At 39.9% G+C, this 22,672-nt stretch overlaps 1 protein-coding gene across 1 annotated transcript in view; it reads right to left on the reverse strand.

The window, feature by feature from the left end:
* The window catches only part of LOC124606654 (glutamate-rich WD repeat-containing protein 1), a 73,998-nt gene that overhangs the window by 39,060 nt on the left and 12,266 nt on the right, over positions 1–22,672 (reverse strand). Inside the window, exons 4-5 of the mRNA XM_047138656.1 lie at positions 21,771–21,969; positions 5,913–6,087 (exon numbers count right to left, since the gene is read on the reverse strand). Of these exons, the coding sequence (XP_046994612.1) occupies positions 5,913–6,087; positions 21,771–21,969 (374 nt within the window). The remainder of the gene's footprint in view (positions 1–5,912; positions 6,088–21,770; positions 21,970–22,672) is intronic.

Raw genomic sequence — 22,672 nt, forward strand, 5'->3', positions numbered from 1 at the left:
TGCTCGGGTGACTTCATGTTGCAAAATTATCACTTCAGGCATTAGTGGTATCATCTTGTATGTGTCTGTTTCTGCTTGTATCCACCGTGCATGCCTGTTATATTGTGCCGGGTTTGACCATATGTTGCTCCAGAAGTGTTCCATGTCTGTTACGTTTGGTGGGTTGTCTATTTTAATGTGTGTGTTATCTATTGTCTGATAAAATTTCTTTTGGTTTGTGTTGAATGTTTGGTTTTGTTTCCTTCTATTTTCACTTTTCTTGTATCTTGTAAGCTGTTTGGCCAATGCTTGTAATTTCTGCTCCTTTTCATCTAATTGCTCTATCCCTTCTTGTTGTGAGATTTTACCTAACCTTTTTTGTTTTTTGTCTGATATTTCATTTCTTATAAATTGTGTTAGCTGTCTGATGTCTTTTCTCAGTTTTTCTATTCTGCTCTGTAGCCTGTGTTGCCATGCTGGTTTTGTGGGTTTCTTTTGTGTGTTGGTTTGTTCTGATCTCTGCTTAGTGTGTATATTTAGTGTAGTGAGCGCTCCTGTATAAACTAGTATTTGTAGCTCTTCCATAGTTGTATTTTCATTTATTTTGTTGTGTATGATTGTGTTGATAGTTGTTGTTGTTGTTGTTTCGACTTGTAGGTTATTTGGTGGTCTATGCAAGAATGGTCTAATGTCTGTATTTGTGTCTTTGTATTCTATATATGTTAGCTGAAATTTTCCTTCTATATCTAACATGTGTGTAACTTCATGTTCTATTTGTGCTTGTTCTGGTGGCTGTCTTAAGATTTCGTTTTCCTCTAATTGTTTAATTGATGCGTTGTGTTCTTTGTTTGTTTGCTCTGGGATGTTTGAGTCCATTACTGTATTTTCTTCTTCTTCTGATTGCACATTATTTTGTTCCAGTATTTGTTGTACATGTTGTGTGATGTTTTCTAATTCTGACTGGGGTATCCTGTTATTTTTGATTATTACACGGATCTGATCAGCTAGTCGTCGTTCTGTTAAAAATTTTAATTCTGGGTATCTGGTAATAAATGTTGTGTATACTTGTGATCTGTATCCAGTTGTATTGGTTCCTAAGTTTGTTGCTTGGTAATAACAGAACATGAGGTGTCGGTTAACTTCATCTGACCATCTCATCCTCTGTCTTTGTTTTCCTTCTAGAGTGGTTGCAGGAAGCATATCCTGCAAAACACCTCTATTTGGATTTAAATCATTTTCCATGTGGCTAGCAGCGTCGTTACCATTGTGGACGGGCATAGGGTTCAAGCGTAGTCCCCGTCAATGACAGCGCTTGTCAGAGGGGTTAGCCCTATTAGTGGTTTGTTCTTTTCGTCGCCTTTTACGACTGGCAGAACATACCGAAGGCCTATTCTTTTCCCGGGCCTCCACGGGGTTTATTATTATCATCATCATCATTATTATCTGTAAGGAAAGTAGGCACTATATTAACACAATAATTTTCTTAAAGGATATGATCAGAGCTCATTTTGGAAGAAATTTTAGCCTGCCTTTTGAATGGAGACATATCAAATCTCAGCTTTTTTCAATGAAATGGCTGAGTTTACAAATAAGATACGTACAGCAGACTGGAAGGCCCTTAAAGCTGTCTTCCAAGGAACTGCTAGTATTTTTTCCATGGCAACAATACTAATCTCTTGTTTGGGATATACTAGAGTCAGGGTGTACTGGCATAAAACAACTCAAATTATTAGCATTTATGAAAATATTACTCTAGACTGATACTTCACCATTGGAAGTCATTTAAAGGACACAGACGGTAATGATACAATGAAGAAAGTAGAAGACAGGATAAACTGTGGAAACCAAGGACACTTTTGGAATGTGTAAAGAGAGCATGTCTGATTTTGCCTACAACTTCAGACAGTGCAAAAAAAAAAAAAAAAAAAAAAAAAAAAAAAAAAAAAAAAAAAAAAAAAAAAAAAAAACCAGGAAAGCTAAATCCTGAAGGGCTTAAAAATTTTGTGTTGGGTTCTCCTTCAGGACAAGTCCTTCACTTTGAGATTTAAGATTTATCAGGGTAAGGAACTTCCCTGAGGTGACTGGTCAACAATTAAAATAACAAATACGAGCCTCAGCAATCCTCACACTTTGCCAGAATCTTCCAAAAGGAACACATGTTTTTTGATAGATAATTTACCTCTGTGTCCTTACTAGAATCACCGGCTGAAAAAAAACTAGCCCACCACTGGAACAATAATGAAGTCAAGAATACTCAGGAAAGTCCATCTGACAGCAAAAACGGTTCTTAGAAATCAAGGCTGTAGGTCTGCTGACCAGACAGTGAGGAAAGACCAACTTATTTCTATTGTAAAATGGCATGAACAAAAGCCAGTCATAACTTCATCTACCAATATTGGGAATCAGTCCGTAGATCAGTGTAAAAGATGGTTGAAGAACGATGGGAGATACAATCAGGTTCCCCATCCAGCAGTAATCCAGTACCACAAGAAAGATAAAGGTGGCAGATACATGACTGGAAGGATAATGATCAGCACCAGAACCAGAAAGTGGACTGTAAAACTATTTTTCACTTTGTACTGCCAACAACTGAATTCAATACAGTATTGACGGAATTAAGAATGATGAGCCAAATAAGAGTATCCTGCAGCATTTTGATTTATTAAGTGGTGAAAAGGAACAATATCCTGAAGGGGAGGGTGAGGACTCAACTCCAAAAGGGCAAAAACTATCACCCTCACAATCATGCCCACCTACTGTACCCCATTTTCTGCAAATGACTGAGTTGAAAAACGGCATGAAGAATAAGAACACTAGCTGTACAAATAAAATCAAAATAAGTTGCCCAAGTTGTTCAGCTTTCCTCTGTCTAACATCAAAGAATAACTGTTTCTCTGAATATCATCAGAAATGAAAGTGTCACAGTTTATATCTTTTTTAAATTAATAATTAGTGTTGATAAATGAGTGGTATCTGCCTAATAAGAGTGTTAATATCAAACTATTAATAAAATAATTTTTCTTACATTTTTTTTCTTTATTTCTAATGCTTACTTCTGCATCACCACGGCCCAATGTCCACTGCAGAAAAAATCATGATTTTTTAAAAATTTTAAATTTTATGAATTCCCTTTCACTACCTTCTCCTTAATACATACATAGAATCTGGTTAAAAGAAATTCTCATGGCAACTGCATGCATATCTCAGGAAGTTGAACGATTTATCCCAAAAGCTAGCAAGTTTTCTTTCTGTTTTGTGTGTGCCAGTTGACAACTTAATATTTATTCAGTGAGTGGTCTGCTTTACTCCTAAGTTATTTACGTTCCACTACAAATTTCGTACATACTTGTCACAAGAAGCTAGTTACACAAATTATACTGGAGAGAATGATCCTGTCACACTGATGAGTAACTTTGTGATGACTGGCTTACTAATAGTGAAATGTGTGATTCTCGTATTTGGAGAAGTTCTACTCAATGTTTGAACATGTCATAATATCACAAACAATATTAACGTTTCTCATGACTTCCATGCTGAAAACCAACTAAAACAGAATTCAGTTTAATATTTCCCATTTGCTTCCAGTCAGTCTGTGTTTCAGTATGGTCATCAATCATCTGAATATCCAAATCTGACAAACTGAAAGATCACATGAAATTATTTTCATAGTCTCTGAAAGCTCTTGTTACAGGTATATTCTGTGGAAACATCAAAAGATTGAACACACTGTCTTAATCACTGACATCTCTCTACTGACTACCACATCTGCCTACAAATCTTTGCTCTTTTGGGAACTTGCCAGTTCTGTCAGTAATGCATCAATACTAAAAAAAACACTAGTCTTTACCATATTCAATAATGGACAATGTGTAGTGAAATATTTTAGTCTTTTTGTAGTCTTACAAGAGACTAACACAAGTTATATGAACATGGTGTCTGAAAGAACAGACACCATTGGTGATCTTGCAGCTTTCAAAGAATGAAATTACAGTGAAATCCAGATCTTTGTAACTGCTTACAGCTGTTGATAAACATCAATGGGGACAGTTGAAAATGTGTGCCCCGACGGGACTCAAACCTGGGATCTCCTGCTTACACAAGTTACTACATACACAATAGATTGCATAAGGGAGGAAAAACTTTTAAGTTAGTCTCTTTAGAAATGCCTTGTTATTTGTTTGGAGATACAGTCAAGTCATTTGCTTAGTGCATAGTTATTTTACTTGCTCATGTACTTCAGTAATGCAATATGAATGGAGCCCACACTGGTTTCGCACATTCCACTTGCATGTTTATTGGTCAGATCATCTCATCAGAGCAGTGCTCATTGTGTCAGTGGCTAATTATGTGTTGAATAAAGAGAGATAAGTAGGGGGTTCAAATCTTGTAAAGTTACATGTGAGTCCTTCAAAGATCAGTCTTGTGGCATCACATGCAAAGTCTGAACTTGAGACATACAGTTCTGATGTGTGGATGTAAGCCTGATACTCTGTAACATGACAATCAGCTAGATGATCATTGAGTTCTGTACCTGGCAGGTAAACAGTCCAAAAGATGTGAAGACTCTCAGGAGTATCTACATATCCTGTGGTTAGTTGATGCACCAAGAACAGTATCCACATGAAGCCTAGGTACTCAATCACCCATTCATGTATGTATTGAAAAATAATGTCTTCCAATAGATTCCTGAAGTTCGTGACAGATGTTTGTATCCATCAAGAATGCAGTTTAAAGTGACTGCCTTGTTGTTGTTGTGGTCTTCAGTCCTGAGACTGGTTTGATGCAGCTCTCCATGCTACTCTATCCTGTGCAAGCTTTTTCATCTCCCAGTACCTACTGCAACCTACATCCTTCTGAATCTGCTTAGTGTATTCATCTCTTGGTCTCCCTCTACGATTTTTACCCTCCACGCTGCCCTCCAATACTAAATTGGTGATCCCTTGATGCCTCAGAACATGTCCTACCAACCGATCCCTTCTTCTGGTCAAGTTGCGCCACAAACTTCTCTTCTCCCCAATCCTATTCAATACTTCCTCATTAGTTATGTGATCTACCCATCTAATCTTCAGCATTCTTCTGTAGCACCACATTTCGAAAGCTTCTATTCTCTTCTTGTCCAGACTATTTATCGTCCATGTTTCACTTCCATACATGGCTACACTTTATACAAATACTTTCAGAAATGACTTCCTGACACTTAAATCAATACTGGATGTTAACAAATTTCTCTTCTTCAGAAACGCTTTCCTTGCCATTGCCAGCCTACATTTTATATCCTCTCTACTTCGACCATCATCAGTTATTTTGCTCCCCAAATAGCAAAACTCCTTTACTACTTTAAGTGCCTCATTTCCTAATCTAATTCCCTCAGCATCACCCGACTTAATTAGACTACAAGTGACTGCCTATGGTAAGAAAAATATTTAAATTATATCTATGAAACAAATGACTGAACTAAAAATATACAGTTGAAGTCAAGGAAGACTTACCCAACAGGATGGTATTGAAATACTTTAGAGCAAGTAAATACAAGGAATACATCTGTTGATAACAGTATGAACTGTGTTACCCCCACTAAAGTCTGGTTATTCTGCATCAGTAATCTGCTCAATAAGTGTTTTGCATGGCCTTCATCAATACCATGAGGTTTGTTTCATGTGCAATACTGAAACTGCTATAAATACATTCATTGTAAAAGTTTTTGTTTATATGAACTTTTTAATTCTAAATTTTCCATGCTGCCACCTCTTGAAATATTTAACATACCTCACGAAAACCATGAGTACTGCACTTTCTAATGTTGTGAAGTTAGCAGCCTAAAATCTAACAAAGCACGTCTCCCCTCCCTCGTCCCCTACACATATATCCATATCTCCTAGCCCCCCCCCCCCCCTCTCTACCTCCATCCATCTCCCCATCTCTTTTTCACTCACCTTTTATCCACAGAACATGAAGCCAACACGTTAGGTTCATTAGGTGACCACTGAAGATCTTCCACTGATGATGTGTGACCAATTAGAGGTCTCTGATCAACATGCCAACCTGTCCAGCTTTCTTGAGGCCTCCATACATGAATTCCATGTTTGCAGTCCCCAGATGCTAGCACTCCTGGAATAAACAGAAATCACAACTGATGATGATGATAAGATTTTAGAATACTTGAGTTCTGCTTCACAATCACACACATTAAATTACTTACATGGGAAGTAACCAGCTCAAACAGCTAAATATAAATAAAAACAAATTATAAAGAAGGATGTGTGTCTACTCTACTTTCCATCAAGTCACTTATCTCTAAAACTCTTCATTTGTGTACAATATATGTCTGAAGGTTTATCTAACCTAGAGACTTGAGAAACACAAGTCACCGAGGGGGGGAAAAAAAAAAAAAAAAAAAAAAAAAAAAAAAAAAAAAAAAAAAAAAAACAATGCTACCTGACAGACAGCTATGACTACAAGACACACAAGTGTCATAAGTCGTTTATTATTTGGCCAAAAGCTAAACATTTGCTTGAAACATTATATACTAACACATGCAACACTTAAGATGTATCTACACAATGCCTTTTTTCTTTTCAACTTTGGCCATACACTTATATTTTCAACAGCGCAACTATTTGTGCACATTTGTGCATGAGTATGCTTCCCGGGATAGATAGGAATCTCTTGTACTGTTTAGCACAGGACAGACAACTAGGGATTGTTTGTATTTTGATGTGTAATATGTTGAGGATATGCTTTATGGTGATTTATTTGCAATAGTTTCTGTTGACCTCACAGAAAGCACATTGAAATTTATAGATGAGAAATATGGAATGCCACTACTAAAGATTATTTGAATAAAAATTTGAGATGTGGTGCCTGACAATCATGTATTAGATAGGAAGTCTTCAATTACTGTAAAGAATAAGATATGTCCTGAAGTTGGAAAACAAAGAAGAAGCCTACAATTTTATGAAAAGGGTATCTAAAAAGTGAACAAATATTCACACTGGGATGACTTAGCATAACAGAGGAGTCTGAGATCTGTACAAAAAAAAAAACATGCATTATGGCTCCTCAGCAAACTACCAAAAACTGAAATGAAGGACAATGATGATGCAAAAAATACAAAACTGTAAAGTGCAAACTCCATTTTAGTGGACTCTGGAGTCTGTGAAAATCCAAATTTATCATGTCTAAGATGTTGATCTATATGATTAAAGACGTTTAGTCAATTTTTTTATAAAAGAAAATACAAATGATTTATTGATGCCAATTAACCTTCACATATCAACTAAGAATCCCCGTTAAGTATTTCTCAGTTTCAAGAATAATCACTGAATTTCAAATGAATTATACGAATTGTAACCATGTCCTCATAAATATGATCCAACGTTCAGTCGTCAATATTCTGTACAACACTTACTGGGGGTGAAGCAACATACTGACTTTGACTTCTAGTTCCTTCAGTTGCCGGATATGACATTTCAGAACTTTTGGAACTCTCACACCAATGTGCTGTTCCTTCTCCGTTATCACTCTCAGTCACTTTTCCTCCAATGTGTTAGTATGTATTTCTGTTGAGTGCCTATAGGATTTTTGCATCACGATACTGTGTGATATGCAAATGGCCCGTCTTGCACTCCAATTATTTCTTCATTACTAAGTGCATAAATTTAAGCAACTTTCCAAGTAACAGCTCAACACCAATGAAAACTGGCTTCCACCTTCTCTGCCATTAGTAGCTGCACTTCACTTATCAAACAAAGCAACAGGCTCGCTCCCATTGTGCGTGCAGCTACGACATAGTGTGGTAAACACACTGGCCTTCAGGTGGTGCTAGCAGCTCCACATGCAATTTTAGAGATGAAAGGCACTGATAGCTATTCCAACAGGTACAGCATTTTCAGTCAGTTTTGCCCATTTAGTCTGGATTTGGGCCTTATTAGGCACGAGTAAAATTGACAATAAAGAACTGTAAAAAGTTAAATGTGGTCTCTAAAGTAAATACAAAATATTCCATGGAAACACACAAAAACAAACTAAATCAGTCCTTTAAGTTCTTGATAAAAATTTAATACAAATGACGACAGTCACTAACATAACAAAATGCTGCACAGGTAGATGTGCCCAGCTGGTCACTAAACTAAAATGTATGTACCAACCACACTGCAACACACATAAATCTGCTACTGATTTGGTGGTAGGAAGGTGATAGGTGGATGTGTGAGTGAGTGGGGTGGGGTGGGGTGGGGGGAGGGGGGGCTGTTAAAAGTGGTTTACTGGTGGTAACATCAAGTAGATTTCAACAGCCATATCATCTGTGCTTGGATCATCACTCATTCACTATTTAGCTCTGGCACATCATGGCCTGGTGCCTTCAAATGATTTCTTCTCTGTTTTATATTTTAGTGCCTCTCCTTCAACGGAGACTGGTTTTGTTATTGGGGATACTGGTTGTTCTTGGGCTGTCTGAGCGATGAATCTGATTTCTGGTGGTGCGCACTTAACTGCCACCTTTGTTGATGGTGAGAAAAAGACTACTTATTTAGCTATAAATTCTGTACTGTATGCTCACTTGAAGACACAACTGCTTTTTCTTTCCACTGATAAACAATAAATGTTTCTGAACAAAATACCACTTCTTCACATCTCAACATGCACAGGATAGGCTGCTACTCAATGTATAGAAGAAGTACCGACTTGCAGACAAGCACAATGAAAAATACACTGAGGTGATAAAAGTCACACGTTAGCGATATGCACATGCACAGACGGCAGTAATATCGCGTACACAAGGTATAAAACTACAGTTCATTGGCAAAGCTGCCATTTTTACTCAGGTGATTCATGTGAAAAGGTTTCCGATGTGATTATGGCCACATGGCGGGAATTAACAGACTATGAACACGGATTGGTAGCTGAAGATAGACAGAAGGGACATTACATTTTGGAAATCATTAGGGAATTCCATGTTCTGAGATCCACAGTGTCAATAGTGTGCCAAGAATACCAAATTTCAGACATTACATCTCACCACAGGCAATGCAGGGGCCGATGGCCCTCACTTAACAACAGAGAGCAGCAGCTTTTGCGTAGAGTTGTCGGTGCTGACAGGAAAGCAACACTGTCTGAAATAACCACAAAAATCAAGGTGATATGTACAATAAATACATCTGTTAGGACAGTGCGGCAAAATTTGGTGTTAATGGGCTATGGCAGCTGATGATCGATGTGAATGCCTCTCCTAACAGTACGACATCACCTGCAGTGCTTCTCCTGGGCTCATGACCATACCTGTTAGACTCTAGACAGCTGGAAATCAATAGCCTAGTCAATGAATCCCAAATTCAGTTGGTAAGAGCTGATGGAAGGGTTCAAGGGTGGTACATCGTATCCATGGAGCCAAGTTATCAGCAAGGCACTGTGCAAACTGTTGATGGCTCCATAACGGTATTGGCTGTGTTAGCATGGAATGGACTGGATCCTCTGGTCCATCTGAACCAATCACTGACTGGAAATGGTTATGTTCAGCTCCTTGGAGGCCACATGCAACCATTCATGGACTTCATGTATCCAAAGAACAATCACGTTTTGATGGATGACAATGTGTCATGTCACCAGTTTGAAGGACAGTTCTAATGAATGATATTGCCACCCACACTGCAGAACATGAAGCCCATCGAACAATTATGGGACATAATCGAGAGGTCAGTTCATGCACATAATCCTGCAACGGCAACACATTCAGAGTTATGATCAACTATAAGGGTAGCATGGCTCAGTATCTCTGCAGGGGACTTCCAGTGACTTGTTGAGTTCATGCCACACCAAGTTGCTGCAGTAAACCAGGCAAAAGGAGGTCCGACATGATATTAGGGGTCTATAATGACTTTTGTCATGTCAGTGTAATGCAATAATACTGAAGCTTTCTGATTCCTTCTTCAGAAGTAGAACTCTCTCTCTCTCTCTCTCTCTCTCTCTCTCTCTCTCTCTCTCTCTCTCTCTCTTCCACAAGCATAACTCACACACAGATGGCCACTGTCATTGGGTACTACAGCCCGACTGTGACTGTGACTGTGACTAGCAGGAGCAGTAATGTTGCGGGCTTGGGTAGTGGGTGGGCCTAAGAAAGAAGTGTAGGGTAGGGAGGGGTAGGAAGAGCAGAGTGCAGGTGGGGGCATGCCAGTACTGCCTGTGAGAGTGTGCAGACATGTTCAGGAACAGGATCAGGCTGCTAGGTGCAGCGTAGAGAGGCTGTGCTGGGAAGGAGGCAGAGAGCAGGGAGAACATGCTGCCCAACACTATGTGCTTCACTTTAGTGAATGCTTTACAGCTTGTGCTATCTGGATTACTCCCATCAACACCAGTTTTTGGAACTGCACAGATGGGAACTCTCCCTACAACACATCCTTCATTCCTGCAGCTACCATGGCTTCAGACTCATAAGTCCCTTTCATCCATCTGCCTATCTACTCCCTGCTTACACTCCAGTATTGCATACACCCCCTACCCGCCAACCGATGCACCTACACAGTCCTTTCCTCTTCTCTCCATTTCTTCTCCCCTCCCCTCCCAGCACAGTCTCTTGATCCTCCACATAGCAACCCAATCCTGTCCTCACCACATCTCTGCACCATCCCATAGGTAGAACAAGCATCTTTCCCTACAGCTACCCTGGTAACCCTCAGTCTCCCCACCTCACACCTCTTTCTTACCCCTGCTACCCACCACAGCTAGACTGCTGCTCATGTCAGAAGCACTCGCAGTTGGACCATAGTGCCTGGAGACAGTAGTGCCATGTGCATGTGTGTTGTGTGTTCCACAATGGAAGGACGACTTCTTCCAGCTTAAGTATTACAGCATTCTCCATCACTGACCGAGTGAGATGGTGAAGTTGTTAGCACACTGGACTCACATTCGGGAGGACAATGGTTCAAACCCCACTTCTGGCCATCCTGATTTAGGTCTTCCATGATTTCCCTAAATAGCTCCAGGGATATGCCGGGATGGCTCCTTTGAAAGGGCACAGCCAACATTCTTCCCTAAACCAATGGGACTGATGACCTTGGTGTTTGGTCCCTCCCCCACAAACCAACCAACCAACCAACCAACCTTCATTCTTCATCACTGGGCCTGTCTGTGACTTAATGTCTCCTCTATACTTTCCATATTGTTATTTGATCCTGGAGTTTCCACTGTTTTGCATCAGAATATATTTGTCACATAATCTTGACCACTTTAATTTTCCTTTCCATCAGAGGAACATCCATACTATGTTTCCCAAATTGTTCACAGAGAACAGCGGTGCTGAACACTTGGTTACATCTTCATTATTTGCATAATGAACATCCTAAACAGTGGACATGGTTGCCCTCCTCAAGCTTCATAATATTTTTTTCAAATCTGTTATTCCTTCCCCCTTTCAGTGCTTTTTATGTTCGGCACTCATTAACACTACCATAGTGGAAGGGGTCAAAATGATCCCTGTCATACTTTTCAATGTCAGGCCCAATTTTTTTTTTAATTTGTTCCTGAAATCATAGGATTTCTCCTAATTTTTTCTCCTCTTTATGATGATTTATCAGGCACGAGGGCTCAATTTGACACTACTATAATTTATCTTCTAATTACAACACAATCTTACAATGGAGTGGCAACACTCAGTGATCACTCACAGTCAATGCTGCTCACTGTTGCATCTTAGTATGTGCACATTTCAATCTGTCACAATTTATATCGTGTCATTCAGGTAATACCCTTTGTAATGAAATATATTTTTGAAAAATGTGTCAACAGTGTGGACTTTCTGTTGAAGAAATGTTACATCTCTTACAGAATTCTGTCAGAAATTGACTTCACTGATGAAGATGAGAATTTTTTACCAGAAACAAATGAAGATGAAGATGTGAACAAGCAGGGATTAGTGGCAGAGGATTCATATGTTGATACGTCATCACCTCATCTATAATAGCACACCCAGCTGAATGCCTCTGCACAGATGGTCACTGGGGATAGAGCTCCATTCTAGAGGAGAGAGGAGGGTCCATTATTTACAGTTGCCAACAAGTAGATAACTCTCATCAGTGCTTCCTGCCTTATTTTTGATGAAGCAACGCTACATATCAAAAAGTACTAAAAAACAATGATTGGACCATGTCACTTGAGGAATGTCTGCAGCTGATATTTGGTGACACACTTGAGCGCCCACTCTTATCAAGGACATTAAGCCAAGGGACAGATTTCTCTGTTTTGATAGAAAATGCCTGCCATCCAACATCATATCTCTCGTATCCAAAACTTGGGGAAAGTTCATGAAAAACAATTTCCGTTCTTACTGCCCTGGAGAAAATATAACCATAGACAAGCTACTATTTCAAAGCAAAACAAGATGAAGATTCACTCAATCCAAGCCCAACAAATATGTTCTCAAATTCTGTATTGCTGCTGACGTAGGACAAAGTGTATATGTAATGCTTTCCCACACTTTGGAAAAGAGGTCAAGCTTAGACAGAAGCAACCATCTGGAGATTTCACTGTTCTGTATCTTATGGAGCCATCTCCAAATCAAGGAAAAAATGTAATGACAGACCACTTCTTCGCACCTCTTTAAATTGCCACGAAACTCAAAGACAAGGAAACTTTATTAGCTGGTAAAATGAAAAAAAATCTGTTGTGCAACCCCTGATAGGGTAGTAAAGAATCCAAATGCTGAAATACACTACACCACAATCCTCACCAGACTGGCCCCAGAGACTGCACCATGACGATATACCAAGGAAAACCAAGGAAAGAAGACTAAAAATGTCATTCTGCTACATAAATTACATGCCTTTATTTATATAAAATGTCTACACCTCAAATGATACTTGATGGCACATCTATCCCATTAGGAATATACAGTGTGTGTATGTTGAGGGCTATTTTGTACCACAAGCAATTGGGAAAATATGTCGACTTAGGTAGAGCCCCACGTATCTAAACAAGTACATACCATATTTACACAAATGTCGAGATTACTGTAAAAAGTAAATCTCAAATATCAGCTGCACTACCAAATTTATGATGAAGTTCTATTACACAGTACTTAGTGTTGTAACCCCCCCCCCCCCTCCCGCACTCCCCCCCCCCCCTCCCTCCTCATCCTCTTCAACTCCCACATAACCACAGTGCAACTGTTACGTAGACAGAACAGAATGGCTCTGCTACAATCATAGCTTCACCCACTCTGCCACTAGGTGGCAGACTGTCTACACGTGACTTGTACACATGTATCATGGACATACCAGATTTATTGGGAGGTGTAATGACGTGTCTAATTCCAGGGGCAGTGTATGTTGAGGGTAAGAGAAAAGTTGATCTTTTGGTTTGTGAGTGACGATGGGAAAGGAGCATACTAGTTACACAGTGGAATTTAAACTTCAAGTTATCACCCATGCAACGAAACACAGAAAGAGAGAAGCTGCCCACAGAGTTGATGTTGAAAAAAAAGGTTCATCAGTGGTCAAGTGAAGAGAGATTCTTAAATAGTTCGAAAAGTCAGTGTGCATTCAGAGGGCAAAAGTGCAAATATTGAGATGAGGGAAAAGACTTGCTTGATTTTGTAATTCAAAATAGGAATCATGAATATGTCATTATGGTGGAAATAATTCAAACTGAAGGCTGCAAAATAGCACATAAAAGAAACACTTTGCCAATAGAATTTAAAGTTTAATATGAATGGATTTGGTGATTTATGCAGCAAAATAATCTATCTATTCATTGCAAAACTACTATTGTGCAAAAACTGCCTCACATTATAAAAACAGTTTGGTATCTCATGTAATCCAACTGTGACAAGAAATTGTTATTTACTTTTCCAGGTAGGGAATGCAGATCAAATGTCAGTTTATTCTGATATGTCAAACAGTACTACAGACAGTAAATAACGCAGGGGAGCATAGTGTACAAATATGTACATATGATGGTGAAAAGCAGTGACACACAGCGACACAGCATTATCGTTGATGGACAAAAATTGCCACTATATGTAGTTTTTAATCAGAAAACTGTCCCTGAGGGAGAAATCTTCCAAGCTGGTATCACTGTAAGAGCTTGGGGCATTGAGTGGATGACAGAAAAACTGGTCTTCAACGGATTCTGGCAATGTGGAATAAGGGGCCAGGTGCTCTTCTTCACTTCAAATCAGCACTTGTGTGGGATGGTTTTTGCAGGCACACTAGTGATCAAATGAAACAAAATCTGAAATAACAATACAAGAGAAGGAAAGTTGCTGCTCACCATATAGCAGAGATGCTGAGCCGCAATAGGCACAATAAAAAGATTCACACAAACATAGCTTTCGGCCATTAAGGCCTTTGTCAGCAGTAAACACACGCACACCCACACCCACACGCACACCCACACGCACACCCACACGCACACCCACACGCACACCCACACCCACACCCACACCCACACCCACACCCACACCCACACCCACACCCACACCCACACCCACACCCACACCCACACCCACACCCACACCCACACGCGCGCGCGCGCGCATGCGCACGCGCACGCGCACACACACGCGCACACACACGCGCACACACACGCGCACACACACACACACACTCACGCAAGTGCAACTTGCACACACATCTGCAGTCTCCGAGAGCTGAAACTACACTCAGCTCTCTGAGACTGCAGATGTGTGCGCAAGTTGCACTTGTGTGTGTGTGTGTGTGTGTGTGTGTGTGTGTGTGTGTGTGTGTGTGTGTGTGTGTACTGCTGACAAAGGCCTTAATGGCCGAAAGCTATGTTTGTGTGAATCTTTTTACTGTGCCTATCGTGGCTCAGCATCGCCGCTATATGGTGAGTAGCAACTTTCCTTCTCTCTTATTGTTACATTCCATCCTGGATTTTCCATTGTTTGAAAATCTGAAATAAGGAAACATTGTCCTAGTGATTATTCTTGGCAGCATGACAAGTGTGTTGCAGCCTTTGGATGTGTGTGTCAGTCATCCATCCAAAGCTAGTGTAAGACAATTCTATTGAGATTATATAATGAACAAAGCAACTCTGATGCCAGGAGGCCATTTGCATATGTGCTTTTTTGTCAGAAGGTGTGCCATTGGATTTTGGCTGCTTGGCAGTCAATATCAGCAGAACTTATCATGAAGAAGAAAAAAAAGTAATTTCCAATGATCTGGATGGGACTGATGATGACTGTGTTAGTGACACTGAGCAGCATCATGGATCATTTAGTGTGGGTGAAGAATCAGATGCTGGAGATGCTGAAATGTGATTGTGCTTGATTTGGGTGAAACTTATAGTCTGGGGTAAATATTTCTATTGTGTAATGTTCCAGTGTATTTAGATTTAATATACTTATAGTTATATATTTTTGGCAAAAGCAGTAAAAATTCATTGTTAATCTATTCCATGTTGTGTGAATCTTACCTCTATCTGTCTAATCTAGATTTGATTACAATTCTTCATTTTTGTGGCCACAGCATTCATAAATACTTTAGGTTTGTTAAACATATTTAAAATCCACATTTGCAAACTATTAAAAATGTGGAAACAAACAACATTTCCATAAATAAACAGAAACCAGACAAAAATGCCACAACTGACAATTTTTCAATAAATAAAACAGAATATGTAAGGTAAAATATACTGTATTTACCTGATCATAAGGCTAGGTGTTTCCCCAAATTCGTCATCCGAAAAATATAAAGTTGTCTTATATTCACAGATTAAACTATTGTTGCTGAGGTTAACATTTTTACATTGTTATTAGAGGATATATAGGTGGTCGTCTTACATTTACAGATGAATCTTTGGCTACTGAAAGCATGTGCAGATTTATTTTGAATAATTTGGGAGAGCAGGAACGGGCAAATGATACTCGCGTCTCAACTGGCTCAAGATTTCCTGATGTGACAAAGCGTTCGATGCAGTATCGGCATTGCTCGAATAATCACATGACATTGGACTCTCATGGTGCTAGTGCAAGGGATACACGATAAACTATGAACTAGCCACTACAACAATCTATTGCTCTGCTTAAAATCTGACAGTCTTGTGAAAAATGGGAAGAAATAGCACTGAATTCTATCATCTTAAAAATTCCTGTTGTATTTGAACAGGTTTCCAATAGCACTTTTCATACATGTACAGATACTGTGTACAAACATTATTGTTGCATTTTAAGTAAAGGTAACACTTAAAAGCAGATTTACTGACCTTCAAGAACGCTACTCGATTCAGAACCCAGATCAGTATTTTATTTGATAATGAGAAACTGTAATGACTTACTAAATAGGTTCCAAGTGAGATATTTGGTCACTGTTCACATATTGCAATACTGGGTAATAATGTTACCATCTTCCAATCAGCTTTAGAACAAAATGGTGACTTTTCAGATGAAATAAGAAGCAAAATTAATCCATAATGAAATGTCTAACAAACAGAATCGTATTAATCTAATTATCCTCATGAGAATAGATTACAGTGGCAAGACCCATCGTGGAGATAGTACCAAACAGACATCAGTAGATCACGGCATGAGCAAAAGTTTAAGAACTGGAATAAATCACGACTGCCATCTTTTACTTATGTATTAGTTTCTGTTGTTACATATGACTTGCATCCTAGAAGACAGTGCAGTCCATGTTTCACAGTTGCTCAAGCACAGCACTATGGAAGGGATAGAAGGGGAACAGTGATGTTGGCTTGGCTGAGAAAGCACCGAGTGTGGGGAGGGGAGTATTGTAGTGAGCAGGTTGCAAATTACATTATACTGCCAACCTTGGGAATCTATACCACATACTTTCATTTTTAGGAGCATCTACCACATTTAAACTGCACTTTGCCTGAATCTATCTGTAGTTGGAACTGAATTGACTTTAAAATTGGTCAAATACCCAACAACAGTATTCATTTCTGCATGAGACAGTAAAAGTCTAGATTGTCACCAATGGAGTTTCGTGCAGTAATGTAGTCGACACTCAATGTGACATATGTCAGCTGCTGGTTCTACACTGTCAATGCAAGAGCCATGGGCACATGATATGTTTGGCAGCAAGAGACATTGTAACATTCTCACGTCAGTATAGAAGCAAGATCTGTTGTGTATTCGGATAGAAACAGCTGTTTTCTCAAGCCCCCAGTAACCACAACCACAAAAATCACAACATATTTGGAAGAATCAGTTTGTGTCAATGAAGATATAAATTTCACAGCTGTGCTATTGGGATAATGATTAAAAATAGTGATACCACAGCAAGCAAGTTAAAAATGTGGAAAACAGTATGCAAATTAATGTAAACCATTTATTTTTGTTTAGTTTATTTCTCCCTATATTATCAGAATACAGACGATAAATAAATGGCATAAATTTAGAATAGGTGTAATGTTAACCTTTTAGGCAGATACTACACTGCTGGCCACCGTAAATGCAACACCAAGAAAGACAAGAGGTAGCACAAAAAAATTTATTTTGTAGATAACATGTTGACCAAGTATCAAATGATTACGTTTACAGACGTCTGTGACATGTGGTTCCTGCCAGAATCAGTAGCCAGAGTAGCCGCCATTGTTGGAGATCACCGCTGCCACACGTCTCGGCATTGAGTCAAAGAGACGTTGGATGTGTTCCTGGGGTACAGCAGCCCAAGCAGCTTCCACACGTTGCCAAAGATCATCTGGTGTGGCAGCTGGGGATGTAATCTGGGTCACTCGTTGAGCAACCACGGACCACATGTTTTCTATCGGCGAAAGATCCGGAGAGCGAGCCGGCCAGGGAAGCAATTCAATCTGGTTATTGACGAAGAACCTTTGGACAATGCGTGCCACGTGTGGTCGTGCATTATCCTGTTGAAATATGGCTGTGGCCGAGCCCTGAAGGTAAGGAAGGACAACTGGCTCCAGCACCTCGGATATGTAGCGCTGGCTATTTAAAGAACCGGCAATGCGTACTAGAGGCGTGCGAGAGTAATATCCAATACCGCCTCATACCATAATACCCGGTGCAAGACCAGTGTGGCGATGCATAATGCAGCTGTCCAGCATCCTCTCTCCACGGTGTCTCCACACTCGAATCTGACCATCGTGGTGCTGCAGACAGAAGCGTGCCTCGTCAGTAAAGACAACATCATTCCATTCTGCCGTCCACATCCGTCTATCATCACACCATTGGCGACGGGGACGTCTGTGGTCCTGCGTCAATTGTAGACGATGCAATGGACGTCTTGCGGACAGACCATTCTGCTGTAAATGGCGTCGAATGGTACGCGCAGACACTGGATGATGCGTTACAGACACAATGTGCTGTGCTATGGTTCGGGATATCACTGGGCGATCCATCACTGCCATGTGCACAATTTGCCTATCAGCAAGTGCAGTGGTGCACCGAGGTGAATGCGATCGACCACGTCGGTCCGTCGTACTCTCCTGCATCCAACGGTCACATATCCGCATTACAGTTGTTTGGTTTCGTCCAACACGACTAGCGATTTCTCTGTATGATAATCCACAATCTCAGTAAGCCACTATCCTTCCTCTGTCGAACTCGGATACTTGATCAAAAGATGTTCGCTGTTGTCTACGAGGCATAACTGATCGTCTTGTGAAACAACCACAAGGTAAACACACGTGCCGAACGTACACTCGTCGAAATCGCCAAGCCTTAAATGGCGCTATGAGGTGGCGCCACAGGCGCGCGTGATGTGCGTCTGCGCTGAAATTCTAATCAGTTGCATATCTCATCGCTGCAAACCCATGGAGTAAATTTCACTTGATTTGAATGCCTCCTTCAGGGTGTTGCATTTACGGTGGCCAGCAGTGTATGTGTCAGTATGCAATTTAGATTGGTCAGAATAATGTTAAAAATAATTTTTTCTCAAAAGCCTCTTATACTTGGGTAAATACAGTATGCATCTTTAGAAGCAGCAAAACAGCTTTAAAATACCTTTAATAATAAATCTGATTTATGCAGTAATGGCTATGTATTTTGTAGCAAAAACTAGTTTCACTGAACACATCATCAATTTTAAACCATATCAAATTCAAATACATGTAACATTTTGTGATTTGGAACTCTGTGTTTTATGTACATTTGCTTCTATTTATGAGTATGTACATACGTAGAACACACTATCATCTGCTAACTACAGTTGGCTACATTGGCTGCACTGAAACAGCTGTCAGAACCAACTGAGGCCATCTGATTCATACTGAAATACCATCTCACATCAGTTGCTGCACCAAGGCTCTTTAGAAAATGAAGGGTTTGTACAAACAAATTGATGCAGTTCTGGAAAACAAAGTCACTTTTCTTTATTTAAGAACAACTGCTGTATTAAGTTTTTAAGCCACAAGATACTTATACATGTCATTTTGAAATTGAGGAGTTATGATCCGAGGGGAAAGATCTTAACTATAGGCCACACCATGATTTTTCAAGCCAAAATTTTGGGAAAAAAGTGCAGCATATGTTCACATAAATACGGTTATACAACTGAGGTGCAGCAAGTGCACTAGAGGATGTCCTCCAATGACTGTTTCAGCTGACAGCCGTCCATCCCACTGGTGTGAAGCATATCTTGAGAAAGAAAGTTCATAGCCCATTCCCCATCACAATGTTTATACCATAATCATGATTTGGATATTCAGTAAAAATTCTCTTTTGCTATGACACACAGTGTACTACCAGCATCCCCAACAGTGTACTGAAGCATACAGCATTCCCAGAACTTACAGCCATTGTCAGTGCTTGCAGTGCTGTCCAGCCCAGTCAAAATTGGCTAAATTACCTCCAACATACATGCCCCAGGTGCCTAACATACATTACTAATTTCAATGGATGCCATAAGCATTATTCCTCAGGAGCCACTGTGAACAGTTACATCACAATTTTACTAATAGTTCTATGGACAATGAATCTGTGACTGGGGAGAACCTAGTCATCATAACTTATGGTGAAATACTCTGGCCACACTATCCTCCCTGACACGCACAATCCATATAACACACACACACACACACACACACACACACACACACACATGCACACACACACACACACACACACACACACACAATTATCATCAGTTGTAGGATTTATTTGCAACGAGAATCATTGCAAAATTCATAGCAACTACTTTTGTGTCAAAAATGGTAATGAATTACAAAATTCTGAAATTTGCAAGTGGAAGGTTAGTTAATATGTAAACATTGCATGCTGGGAGATGGATGAACACACACATCGCCAGAAAGATACAGTGTGAGAAAAAAGGTGAAAAAATGTTTGTTGTTGCAAATGTGTATCACTGTAAATTGTAATAGTACACTACAAACTAAATGCATTCCATGGTATCAGCAATCTCCCAAAGAATTCAAACATGACGTGATGCAAGGTGGCACTCCTTTCCAGGAGAACAAAGTGTGAAGAGGAATCCACAGTGTGAGCTGAGCAGCCATTCAGGATGGATGTTACCCGACTTAGAACAGCACTCTTACATAAAGGTTGCAGTTCACCATGGATCGAATGCATGACAATGCCATGAGGAGGATATGGAAGTAGTAGGAAATGCTGCTCTACCACACCGAATGGCTGCTTGGTGGGTAGATGCATTGAGACGTGGTAGAGCTGCAATGGTCGACATGCACCGATTCGGGTGGCCCGTTAATGTGAGTATGGACTGTGTTAATAACCAGATCACCTAATGCTTGGAGAATGACAGAAGATGGACACTGCAGGAATTACAGCACCATACTGGTATTGAGAAGACAACAACCTAAAGGATTTTACGCGACAAGTACACATGCATAAAGTTGCTGCAAAGTGAGTGTCTCGTGCACTAAGTGAATTGGAGAAGTGGACATGTTATGAAACTTTTGTGTGCATCTAATGTGTTATGAGGAGGAAGGGGACAACATGTTTGCAAGAATTGTCGAATTAGATGAATATTGGGCCAGAGCCTATGAGACAGAACTTAATGCCAGTCCAAAGAATGGGATCATCCAGGTTCAATCCACAGGCAGAAATTTTGTCACAATCCCTCTCCTGTCAAGTTAATGGTCATCATAGGCTATGACATTAGAGGAGTGATTTTGTGCCATTTCATCCCACAGGGGCAAACTGTTAATGCACTGTACTAATGTTGCACTTTCCTGCAATGACACCTATGATGGGCTACTTGGGAGAAACATCCTGAACATCTACACGATACATTAATTCTTCAGGACAATGTTAGAGCTCATACAGCAGCTGTGTGCAGTATCTGCTTGCGTGATGAGGATGGGAAAGACTCAAGCTACCACCATATTTGCCAGACTTATTACCTCACGATTATGACCTCATACCAAAACTGAAGGTGCTGCTGCATGGTACATGCTTTTGAACACTTGAAGACATAGCCACAGAAGTGATTCATGAGATCCGATGTTTCACTCATGCTAAGCCCATGGGTATTCGGTGTCTTCCACAGCATTGGCAGTATGTGACAGATACCTTGGGAGACCATTTCGAGGCTCTCTAAGATGTCACAGGTCTGTGTTCCTGCCTCATACTATTGTGTGCTGTTGAAATTGAAGGTAACACACATTGTTCCATCTTTTTTCTCGTGCTATATCTTTATGGCGGTGTGCATGTTCATCCATCTCCCTACATGTCATGTTTACATATGGACTAACACTCGTTATGCATATTTCAGAACTTTTTAATTCATTAGCATTTGTGAGACAAAAAATACCTGCCTTGACTTTTGCAGTGACCCTCAAAGTTGATATAGTGGCAAATATAAATTAATATAGCAAACCTGGCATCACAGAAGACCAATCTAAACCAAAGCCCTCAGACTGGTGTCCTGTAAATGTATACAGCGGTTGGCCAGGAAGTGTACCACTGTCATTTTGTGGCTGATCCACTTCTCGTAACTGTGGTGTTATGTTCCAAACACTGACATTTCCTAGTTCTGACCATGCTGCAGTCAGCACAAGGTCTTCATATGTAGAAACCTGCAAATAAAAGATAATAAATACCTTCCTTCTTGTACAAAGTGTAAAAACAACTATGTCACATCTACAGTGATATGAAAAACCTGCATGCATCATAATATCAGGCATATCACAGAACATCTCACTCTTGTATAATAATTATATATTAGTGCTAGGTAAAATCATAATTACATCACACATTGAAAGTTCCTGGCAGATTAAAACTGTGTGCTAGGCCAAGACTCAAATATGGGACGTTTGCCTTTCTTGTGCAAGGGCTCTACTGACTATGCTATCAAAGAACAACTCAAAGATAGTGGCAGAAGTAAAGCTGCGAGGATGAGTGAAGAGTTGTGCTTGCATATCTCACTTGGTACAGCACTTGTCTGCAAAATGCAATGGGCCCAGGTTTCAGTCCCAGCCAGCATATTTCACTCGCCTGCAGAGTGCAAATTTATTCCGCAAATATTACAAATTACTATTACCATCTAGCGGACAGTAATTTCAGTAAATGATACACTTTCTCAATCACAATAACAAAGGAACAAACACAGCAGTACAAAAACAAAAGTGTGGTTTTCCTTTGGTGCACAGCTTTAGGATTTGACACCACTTCAACAGTTTTCTTGTCATTGCAACCATTTATTACTCAATTAGTTCCCCATTTAGCCTCGTAGGGCTGAGTAGGTAGCATTATAAAATTTTTCAACTCGTAAAAAAATCT

This window comes from Schistocerca americana, chromosome 3 (genome assembly GCF_021461395.2).
Source record: "Schistocerca americana isolate TAMUIC-IGC-003095 chromosome 3, iqSchAmer2.1, whole genome shotgun sequence".
NCBI classification, from domain to species: Eukaryota; Metazoa; Arthropoda; class Insecta; order Orthoptera; family Acrididae; genus Schistocerca; species Schistocerca americana.